At 32.5% G+C, this 12,500-nt stretch overlaps 1 protein-coding gene across 1 annotated transcript in view; it reads left to right on the forward strand.

Moving 5' to 3' along the window:
• LOC145277015 (uncharacterized) overlaps positions 1 to 11,693 on the forward strand; it is an 87,470-nt gene extending 75,777 nt beyond the window's left edge. Inside the window, exons 3-4 of the mRNA XM_080128619.1 lie at positions 4,149 to 4,525; positions 10,691 to 11,693. Of these exons, the coding sequence (XP_079984745.1) occupies positions 4,149 to 4,525; positions 10,691 to 11,547 (1,234 nt within the window). The 3' untranslated portion in view covers positions 11,548 to 11,693. The remainder of the gene's footprint in view (positions 1 to 4,148; positions 4,526 to 10,690) is intronic.
• The last annotated feature ends 807 nt before the right edge of the window (positions 11,694 to 12,500 follow it).

The following is a 12,500-nucleotide window of genomic DNA, read 5'->3' on the forward strand; positions in this document are numbered from 1 at the left end:
CATATATATATATACATATATATATATATATATATATAATTAAATAGTGAAGAATTAAGGTATCATTTCACAGCTAAAATATTCACCTACGAATCAAATCAATCATTCAATATAAACGCTTTAAAATCAATATATATATATATATGTGTGTGTGTGTGTGTGTGTGTGTGTGTGTGTGTGTGTGTGTGTGCGTGTGTAAATATGAAGAGAGAGAGATACAGAGAGAGAGAGAGAGAAACGTGTGTGTGTGAATTGAGCACTGTCGATTGAGGTCTGGGATGTTATTCAGGCCCACTTCTATTTTATGATGTGATTTTTATGTTATCGCATACATATACCTACCTACAGCTATATATATATATATATATATATATATATATATATATATATATATATATATATATATATATAGATTGATAGATAGATAGATAGATAGATAAATTATAAAATATATGTATAGCAATTAAGCTAAACAGAGTATTCCGCGCTCATCCACCCTAGGATTCGTCAGGCGGAATATTCTGTCTAGATTAATTGCCATAGATATTTTATATCTTACTAACTAGCTCTACTTATGTATTGAGCACTGTTGAAATAAATACTTGAAGTTCACGCATAAATTATGCTTTCGTATAATAATTTATGTGATTAAATGAAGTAGTCATATATATATATATATATATATATATATACATGTAAAACCTTTATAAATATATGCATAGAGCAGGTATAACGCTACTACACTCATATTTATGTCATTAAATATGTTAAAGGCATGGGTTATTATTGGTAATAATTATATTTTTCACGCAGCAAAGCTATGTATACATACAGAATCATATATATATATATATATATATATATATATATATATATATATATATATATATATATATATATACATAGTTATCCACATACAACACTGTTTCGTTGTACCACAGCTGGTCAGTGCGGCTAGACTAGCACCTTTACCTACAACCATCCCGTTGACAGTCAGCAGCTCGGACCACAGACCGTATCTTCCTAGAACCTAAGCTGCGACGTACCAAGACACCAGCTATTTTTTTTTACATAGAACGAACTCAGTATTCTCTTAAATATCAACATTATTACAGAATAAATAAATATGGTTTTCTTTTTGCTGCCTCACTTTGTCTAATTTGATGATTCCTTTCACGGCCTGTCAACTATTATCGAGAGGGAATTCCATTTTTTGTCCTCTTTCCCACACCCTTTCAGCCCTCTGTTTCTTTTTCTCTCTCTCTCCTTCTCTTTGTTTTTCTGTCTCTCCCTTTTCTCTCTCTCTCTCTCTCTTTCCTCTCTTTCTCTCTCTCTCTTTTACGTGTGGAAACTGGTTTAAATAGAAATGACATCTTTTTAGTCTTTCATAAGAAAAAAAAAACGATAATAAATTAACAGAAAAAACAAAAACAAAAGAAAAGGCAAAAAACTAAATAAAAACGCAGAGAACAGACATCGCTTTTCAAACTATATAATCGGCCATTATCGTCGCCATTTTTTTTTTTACATATTTATTGTGTTGGTCCCGAGCAGCACTGTCCGTGTAGAATTCGGGGATATATTTCTTCAACATTTGATGGACCTTATTTAATGTCTGATTTAGCCATATTCAAAAAATATAAAAGAATATAAAGAATATAATAAACTAGTTATGCCCAAATTTTCATTTCATTCGGACAAAACACTAAGAAACGGGGCCTAATTAGATTTGGGGCCCGTTTTGGGAGGGGGTCACCCAGTATATATATATATATATATATATATATATATATATATATATATATATATATATATATATATATACGCTTACACACAAACACACACACGCACACACACACACACACACAGAGAGGAATTAATGAATACAACGAGGTTGTCAGATAGTACTCGATAACAAGAAGAAAATATATATTTTATCATTTATTCGCAGGTAAACAGCGTCGAATTGTTTAGGGTCTCCTGACGAAGGCTCCTTGACTGTTTGAAGCGACCTTCGAATAAATAATTTATATATATATAATTATATATATATATATATACATGTATACATATACATATATATATATACATATATATATATATATAAATATACATATATATATATATATATATATATATATATATATACTTGCAAAAGTACCCGTCGTTGATTGGGTTCAAAAGCAGCCTACAGTAAATGTATTCTGATTTATGAAAGTATCATAGGTTATGAAAAGTGAGGGTTGTAAAGAGATAGCTTCGAATTTGGGAGGTATCAAACCAAAGCAAAATATGATGAAAGTAAAAATAAAATAGATAAACTCCATAATTTATTATAACATACCTTTTCACACTGAAATACTTATCACAATATTATGTGGATCTATATTAAAGAACCTTGTTAAACTTTGTGACATATTTCCATTCTATGGAAGTCAGGCGCGAACGAACACCCAATAATTTTATTATACCATATTTCTTCAAACTGAAACATAATTATCAAAGTATACTTACGCAGATAGATATGAAAAGTCTTTATTAAAGTTTGTGCATATTTCCATTCTGTGGAGGCCAGACGCGAATGCAGACTCCACAATTTTGTTATACCATCCCTATTTAAGTTAAAACATACTTATCAAAGTATTCTTATGTACATCTATATAAAAAAAACCCTTATAAACCGGTGTTTTTTTCATTTTTTTTATTTCCATACTTTGTGGACCAGGCGCGAACGCAGACCCCACAATTTTTATGAACCACCGTTCTGCCAGATCAAACACACATTCCTGATCCTCGATACATCTTCTATCATTATATGTAATCAGTATTTTAAAATAGTCAACCATATAGGAGCCTATTCGTGACCAGACACACACACACGCGCCCCCACACACAGACGTTTAGTTTTAAATAGCGTCCATTCGCAGCTGAACATTTTGCTAACTGCATTTCATTTGATCTGATGATATAAGCCATTGTTGAAAATTCATGGATTAAGGAAATTAAAATAACCCCTTCTATATATACCTTTTGTCAAGCAATAAATTCTTCAATCGAATATATGTCTCTATATGTCGTTTTTTCAGAATTTAAAATTTAACCACAAAACTTATATATAACCACAAAACTTATATATATATATATATATAACCACAAAACTATATATATAACCACAAATATATATAACCACAAAACTTATATATATATATATAACCACAAACTTATATATATATATATAACCATAAAATTTATATATATATATATATATATATATATATATATATATATATATATATAACCACAAAACTATATATATAACCACAAATAATATATAACCACAAAACTTATATATATATAACCACAAACTTATATATATATATAACCAGAAAACTTATATATATATATATATATATATATATATATATATATATATATATATATATATATATATGAACCAGATCTACTTGCTTATAAATGTAATAATGTAATTATGCGCCTATTATAATCAATGATATAATAAATAACAGTTTTATAAACTGAAAACCGATTTAATGACGTGAGAGTAATGCCCATAATTATTACGCTTTATTTATGCAAAACTTCACGTTATGTTTAATGATATTGATATTGGTTTATTTATTCAATTTATGTTTGTTTGTATTAGTTTAATTTTCCATCTTACTATGGGCCCTATCGGTGGGACATTGAATACACGGACTGCCTCCCTGCAGAGGGAAAAAGTCCCTCAATAGGGGTCCTGGATATGACCTTAAACTATATCCAGTGGTGAGGCCCCAGCTTGCGGGCTTTGTGGAGTGTGGAGCCACCCTTTAATTACCATTGCTCCCAGGTCCACTCTGACCCAGAGTGGTAGTACCTGTTAAGGTTACAACTATGGGTTAAATAGAAACCGACTTGAAAACAACAAATATATTCTATTAAAAAATTTTTCTTCAAAATCTTTGGATTCGGCATTAAATAACCCGAAAAGGGTTGATATGCCGTAAACCAAAAACAACCAACCAACCGTCTTACTGTGCCATATTTGTTTCTCCATCTATTCCAATCGATAAATGTGCCTTTTATTCTCTTTTACTTTACTTCCCTTCAACTTTCTTTAACTATTTTTTTTTTAATATAATCTACAGATATGGAGGACTTGACTTGAACGCCCGGCGGAAGAACGCCACCCGCGAGACGACCAACACGTTGAAGGCGTGGTTGTATGAACACCGTAAGAACCCGTATCCAACCAAAGGTGAAAAGATCATGCTGGCGATCATCACCAAGATGACCCTCACACAAGTGTCGACGTGGTTCGCCAACGCCCGGCGACGACTAAAGAAGGAAAATAAAATGACCTGGTCACCGCGTAATAGGTCCGAAGACAGCACGGACAATTTGGACAGTGAGGGTGAAACGGAAAACAAGGAATCAGAAAATGGGGATGCCTCAATGGCTGCAACAGCTGGCGTAGTCGAAAAAGAGGATGCTGGAGACGAAACGACCCGTGTCCATAGTCCTGGTAAGAAACCTTATCGATAAAAATCACTTCTCGGGGTTGTTTGCCTAATCGAAGTCACAATTGGGAATCGTACAAAACTGGGAATTACCTGTTTTCCGATACGAAAACCATTTTTAATAATTTTCTTTTTGTTTTGTTTAAAACTTAACTTTCTGATACCGATAATAAAATGATAAATGTCTAATTGATTTTAAACAATCAGTAATATTAAAATTTATAGATCTTTTCTATCCGCCATAAGTGTATTTTTAAGTTTGCGAGAATACATACATATATTGCATTTATATTTTAATTTTTTTTTTGTTTTGTTTTTTTACGAGAATCAAGAAAAATAATTTAAAGATATTGAAAGAATCGGGATCGGAGTCAGTATTGTAAAACAGAATCAGTAATTTTATCGGAGTTAGGAAAATATTGGAATCGTCCCATCACTGAGCATTTCCTTTTAATTTTCCAAGCATTGAGCACACCTCTCAACTTATATATATATATATATATATATATATATATATATATATATTGTTCTTCTCTTCGATGTTATAGTACCTGAATATATTAAGATATTTAGAGGCTATAGCACGTACATGTCTTATATAACGTTTACAGTTGCATCAGCAAAATTTACTTATAGAAACAATGGGAATAGGGGCAAGTGGAAAAACAAAACTAATATAAGTCCGCATGAAAGCCAAATCATAACGTAATATTAGGCAAATAAACAAATATTTTACTTGTGTAAAATTTATAACATAAATATATTTCGGAGCTATACTCCATCCTTAGTATGTTGTTTTCTTTCTTTTCTTTTTTCCTTCTTTTCTTCCTTGCCATGTAAAGCTTGAGAAAGAAAAAAGTATGTTTGTAAATATATATAATATATATATATATATATATATATATATATATATATATATATATATATATATATATATATATATATATATAAGGGATTATGCTTATGTGCATATAGCTTGTATAGTTTTATACGAAAATAGTGTTCGGAAAAGAATGTAGTAACGTATGCAATGAAAGAATACTAGCTGTGCTTATCCCACTTTGGGCAGGTTTTAAAAACATATATCTGTTAAGTAATACATTTCTAAATAAATGAATGAATAAAATGAAAGAGAACAGACAGATCGTAGGAGTTAAGATCGAAAACGGAATTATAAAATCCTCCGCTCAACTCGCTATCATATGAGCTATAGACAGCTTGTTTGTTATCTCATTAATCTGAATTAATAAAATATAACACACTACTACCGCTTGCATTGGTCTTTCGAGTATTATCGAAATATGTCAGCCTCACAAAACACTTCCGAGTTGGGGAGAATTTTATTTCTATTTGTTTACTTCCTAACGAGAGCAAAATGTAGCAAACGCTCGTTCCTTATATCGGGGAAAATCTAGCATCAGAACAGATACTACACTGTGGTCTTAGTCTGAAAGCTAGATCTCTAAGTTTAAAAAAAAGAGTACTAAAAATCAAAAGGGAATATTGAGTTTGCAGGGAGTAAGCTACCGAAGACAGTATATGCGAAATAGGTAAGCTGTTCTATATAATAGAGCGGTCAGATGTTCGTTAAAAAGTCCTTGTGGGATTATTATACAAAATAAAAATAAAACAATATAAATTTACAGTCTTCAGGATCTGGTAATATATAGGAGTCTGTTTTAATAGTGTAATTATATCGTTTTTTTTTTTTTTTAATTTTTTAAAAAGTTTTCCCTTAGACGATAAGAAATAAAAACCAGCTCAGTATTTGGTCGTCTTCGGTCTCCAACTGTCAATCAAGTCGTATATATTCGGCAAAGTCAAATAGAATCCGAGATAAAGGAATTAGATCAATTAGAAAGATCAAAGTTCAAATGGCTGCTATAAAACAAATAGACTGAATAGATTTGAAACTGCGCGTTGAACTTCCGGTCGACGGTTGGAGATTTGCTTCGTAGCCACGTTTTATGGACTTGCAAGGTAAACAACGGACGATTAACGGGCTTAAGAAATCATACTCTTTAGCTGACTGTCAATTGTCGATTGTCAACGTTGTCAAAGAAAAGAAGACTTAAGTGGTAAAAGGTTCGGTTTCTTTTAGAGAGCCTATTTTTCTTTTACTTCTGTGCAGATACGTCCATGGTCGATTTTGTTGGTTCACGAGGCTGTCACATTTAACGTTTTAAATAGCAATTTTGTGGTTTATGTTTCTATGTTTTAGTTTGAAAAAAAAAAAATTAATCAGTTTTTTTATGCTTTTGTCTAAAATTACGAAACTGTCAAATAGAATGGACATAATTTACTTGAACTGCCCCGTGTAACGTTATATCTATATATCAATAAAAGTGAACTTGTCTGTGTGTGTATCTGTGTGTCTGTATGTTTGTGTGTCTGTGTAAATTTCCCTACGCAATAACTCTGTCAGTTTTACGTCTACAGACTCGAAATTTAATATGCAGGGTACTGAGATTTGGGAAAATCTTTGTACTCTATTTTCGGACATAAATTTGGCAGTTAAGGGGTCAAAGTTCAATGATTTGACCTGTGAGAACTCTACCAACTCCTCCGCCAATTTTAGCACTTGAAATTTTAGATATAGGTTCCTTAGACATGGATCTAACTTAATAACTTGAATGAGCCCCAAACAATAAATGTTAAGGGGTCATAATAGGGGTCAATGTTAAAAAAATTGGCCGCTTTTTTTTTTTTTTGCTCAATATACACCTCCAAACACCCGGGCAATACTAGGCTGAAATGCTAGTATGTATTTAAAGGGTGGTCTGTTACGTTAAGTCCAAATGAACCCGTGAAAGGTTATATCTGTGTCATACTGTTTGTTGGTCTGTTACGTAAAGTTTAAAATGTATTTGTCTCTGTCTGTCGCGCTTTGTTTTCAAAAAGGAATTTTGTTATATTACGTTCAATTTTAAAAATATTTTTAATTGGTTGAAAGGCTTTCGTTCGAAATGGATATTTCCTTGTAAAACGTGTAAAGCGAATGGTCCTATGTTTAGAATACGGAATCTCATTTATTTTTTTAAAGATGCCATTAATTATTTTATTGATAACAAATTGAACGGTGTATCTAGTGAAGAAAGCCCTCTTAGTCTGTCTTCTTGAATGTGCTTAGCGCCATCGGAATTTTTACCGAATTGGGCCTATGTGTGATTATGTTGCCTATAACTTTCTGAATCCGGGTATGAAACGAAAGAGCAAAGAGGACGGCAAATACTCCACGTATCAACTGGGTAATACGTTGGGTAAGCGTTCAAAATCTCGTACAACCAAACATCGTAGTCTCCTTATCTTCCCCTTTTATCGCCTTAACACGCACACACACACACACATACACACACATACACACACATACATACATACATACATACATACATACATATATATAACGTAATAACGAAATTCTTTAAATCGAAACAAAACCGAATCTATGCAGTAGAGTTTGCACAACTAGGTTCAATTCTCGCCTAGGGAACGGTGCTAGTCTAGCCAAACTGATGAGTTGTGATACAGCGAAACAGTATTTCATGTGAATGACTATATATATATATAGATATATATATCTATATATATATAAAACTACTTCATTTACTCACATAAAATTAATATACGAAAGTATAGATTTATGCGTAAACTTTAAGTATTTACTTCAAAAGTGCTCAATACGTAGGTAGAGCTAGTTAGTAATTTATAAAATATATATGGCGATTAATATTAAGGGAATTAGAAGAGCAGTCTAAAGAGCGGAGTTAATTTTAATGCATTAGTAAATGCATATATACAATTAAAAGTAAACAGTTCTCGTTGTAATGTAGATATAATAAGCTCGATAGACAGAGATATCCTAGAGCTATTTTAATATTATGTATGTATGTATGTATGTATGTATGTATGTATGTATGTATGTATGTATAATCCAATCTCTTACGGTCTTATTATCGTGAATATAAACACAATATAAAACTTTGATAATATTTTACTCAGACTGAAATAAAATTATTAAATTTACATTAAGATGAAATAAATAAGCGAAAAAAGAAAACATCAAAATAAAGATTAACAGTTGAAAAGAAGCTAAATTTCTAAAGAAAATTATTAATTAAAGAAATATAAAAACTAAACCTTACGCTAACAAAACCCACAATGGCATCGATTTTTCTATAGCTCAAAGGTAAAGAAAAAATCGATTAAAATATTAAAAGGTTCATCTTTAAAGTAATTTTTGGTTTTATATTGAGCGATCGAAGAAAACGATCGGATATAATTATATCTTTCAAAAGAATGAATCCATAATGAGTGTTCAAGCGTAGCTGAATTTTTCTGACAGAAATATGATAAGGGGCTAATTGTAATAAATTTGGCTTTTATTTTCTCATTAGTGACGACAATGAAAGGGGTAATTATGGAGAGGAACAATGGCTTTTTTATGATAGCTGTTCGACTGAGCTCCAATCTCTATTCTTCTCTGCAAAAAAAATATCCGCAGTAAGAACACGTCTTTTTTACAACAATGAATATCTTTACTCACATCCTCTGTCGGTAAAGTCACTGAATTTAGTATTGAGTTGATTGCAAAAAAAAAAAAAAAAAAAAAAAAAATCTGTAGGTATTAAAAAAATTTTTTATGTTAAATATGTTTATATGATGAGGTATTTCCAGTTAATATTTATTTTATTTAAAGCACCAAAACACGAGAAATACTCAATTTAAATATGTGAACATTGCGTATAAACTAATATGACCGTCTTGTAGACCCTTCATATCGGCCATGTTAATTTTTAAGCAATGTTTATATATTTGAATCGTGTTTTTCTCGTATTTAGATGCTTAAAATAAAAGAAATAATAACTGGAAATACCTCCTCATGTAATAATAGTTAACAAACATGTTTTAATACCTACAGATTTTTTTCTACTATAATTCAATACTAGATTTAGTGACATTACCCCTCTTTCTATTTAAAATTAAACGGAAATTTTCAATAATTACGAATTTGTGGAACATGTTGCAATGACACTGTCTACCTACGGACTACGACGTGAACGTTTTCAAGTTGAGTATCAACAAAGACCAATCGTATTAAATAATCAGTTGTCTGCAATTCCTTCAATTGTTTAAACTCCGGCCATATAACTGTCCCATCATATAACTAATAATCCCATTAACCTTTTTTTTTTCTCGAGTGGTTTTTGGCCTTTGTAAGTGGCGATTAATTAGTATTACAAAATAACAAGAATAAAGACTGATGGATATAGTAAGGCAGTTTTTATTTTGTGACTCACATACCGTTGTAGCCTTCCTTTATTTTTAATGTTGGGGGATGAATCTCCTTGCTGCATCGGCTTCTTGAAGGGTTTAGTAGAAAGTGCCCATCAAGAATCCGTTATTGACGATCTGTCTGAATGGTGCGAGGTCAGGAACTAGCCCAATACCTGTCAGATTGGTGTATGCCGCCAGAGTATTACTCGGAGGGTACTCCCTTCCAGACATCGCAGTAAGGATTCTTATTATGGAGCTTCTTCATCATTTTGTATCAACACTCCCCTATTCCCTGTCTCAACATATACACTCCCATATATATATATATATATATATATATATATATATATATATATATATATATATATAATTATCCACTGACACGTGTTTCGTCGTCTACGACTCATCAGAGTGGCTGAATCTAGATTTGAATTAAAAAATAATATATATGCCGCTCCCCATGTAGGGGGAACCAAATTGGTTAAAGGGGAAATTATTTCCAACTCGCATTTAGGTAAAAATGCACTTTCGTAAAATAATTGAATTAATTCAAGACGTATCGCAAAAAAAAACAAAACAAGCAAACAAAAAAACATATACGTAAATCGCGATATATCCGAAGAGTCAGCGAGGTGGGTGTGGGGTAAGGGTTTAGGCTTCTTACCACGGGGTCCCGATTTCGAATCTCGCTAGGTTCAGCCACTAACGGATACCCACTGGAGGGTCAAAACAATGAAAAGAATATGCAGTTGTCTTGGCCCTATTAATGATTTATCTGTCAAACCGACATCATTTTTGTACGAAACTAATATCGCTAACATTGTTGTGAATTGTCGTATAATGCATTTTTAGCAGACACGGTGTTATAATGGTTTTTCTTTTTCGTACCTTTTCAGGTCATATAGTTGTGGATCCCAGTGAAGGACCAAGAGAAAAAATAATGGATAGCGACAATGAATCGGACCGAGAGTCGGACGTCGACGACGAAGGTCACCGGATCATTAAGGGCGAACACCTATCTACCTCGGGCAGCAAAGAGCGCCGTCTAATCTCGCTCAGGCACGGCCATGCCATCAAACACTCCTCGTCGAACGGTGTCTCCGATTCCCATCGGGCGGTTGACTCCTTATCAGACTCTAATCGAGACGGTGATATAACTAAGGAGTCGCACTTGCCTGGCAGCGTAAGCGGCAGCAACAGTAGCAGTCACAATCACAACAGTAGCAGCACATCGTCGAACCACAATTCACAATCACGAACCGACAGAGACAATACATCACCACCTCGACCGAAAATCTGGTCCGTTTCACAATTCCTGGTCAATTCCCCATCTAGCAGCAATGACAGCAATAGTAACAGCAATAGCCCGGTTGGTGGCGCTAGCGGGAGCAGCAGTTCGAAATCTGTACCAACGGGGTTGACGTCAGGGAGTCGATTACATCCGAGTCCAGGTTACCTGTACCTTCAATCGGCCAGTCAATCATGGAATGGGGGTAGATATAGTGCTCTCAGTGCTTACCCTATTTCAATGTCACATACGACGCTGTCCTACCCATACACTCTTTCAACACACACCTCATCAAAAACAGCGTTAGGGGTTGCCTCGACGGCGGTACACAACGCGGCCAGTGTTGAACTTTTGCACAGTGCAGAAAAACTATCCACTACACAAAAGGGTCTCTTCTCGCCGGCCCGTGAATTAGACGGAATGAGAAATAGATTATTCGCAAAAGAAGCGGCAAAATTTTTCTAAAAAAAACAAAAAAAAAAAAACACAAAAAAAACACAGATAAATAAATTAACATGCAAAATTTGTAATGATTGGATCTAGCTAAACAGAAAAGTTGATATAAAACGTTAAATACGCTCCATCGTTAGACAAACTGCATTCCAGTCAACGTCGACTCGTTTAAACATATTAAAATGGATTCTACGTTAAGTTAACACTATTTTTTTTTTAAATATTTACACGCCTGTTTGGTTATGGAGAAAGCTACAAATGGGAAAGTAGTTTTACTTTGATAACGTTCACTACAGTGCAGTATAATTATCACAAATGTATTAAAACGGAAATAAAATTAACAAAACAAAAATTTATAGAATGGCTGACGAATATTTACATCATTACGTGATTTTAATGTTTTAAATCTGATGTTACGAGAGATTTCTAGGCCATGTTACGTCGAAAACACAATACATCTATCTATATACTTATCAAACTCTGTGGACCGTGCTTGCATGCATCTTGACTTCAACAATCGTCCATTCCCTCTTTATATATATATATATATATATATATATATATATATATATATATATATATATATATATATATATATATATGCGTATGGGTGTGGCTCAGAGGATATGAGATGAGGCTTGAGAGTTTTAGCTTCAGTTCTAGCTGTTAGCACCCAAGTCATGCATATATATATATATATATATATATATATATATATATATATATATATATATATATATGTATACGTATATTTATATGTATATATATATATATATATGTATACGTATATTTATATGTATGTATATATATATATATATATATATATGTGTGTGTGTGTGTGTGTGTGTGTGTGTGTGAGAGAGAGATAGAGCTTTGATCTCACTGCTACATGTTAGGATAATGTAATCGATAAATTGCCTCTATAATAATGAATACGTAATCTGCATAAATTAAAATATCATATT

Source organism: Euprymna scolopes, chromosome 1, assembly GCF_053919585.1.
Source record: "Euprymna scolopes isolate OS-2025 chromosome 1, ASM5391958v1, whole genome shotgun sequence".
Lineage (NCBI taxonomy): Eukaryota > Metazoa > Mollusca > Cephalopoda > Sepiida > Sepiolidae > Euprymna > Euprymna scolopes.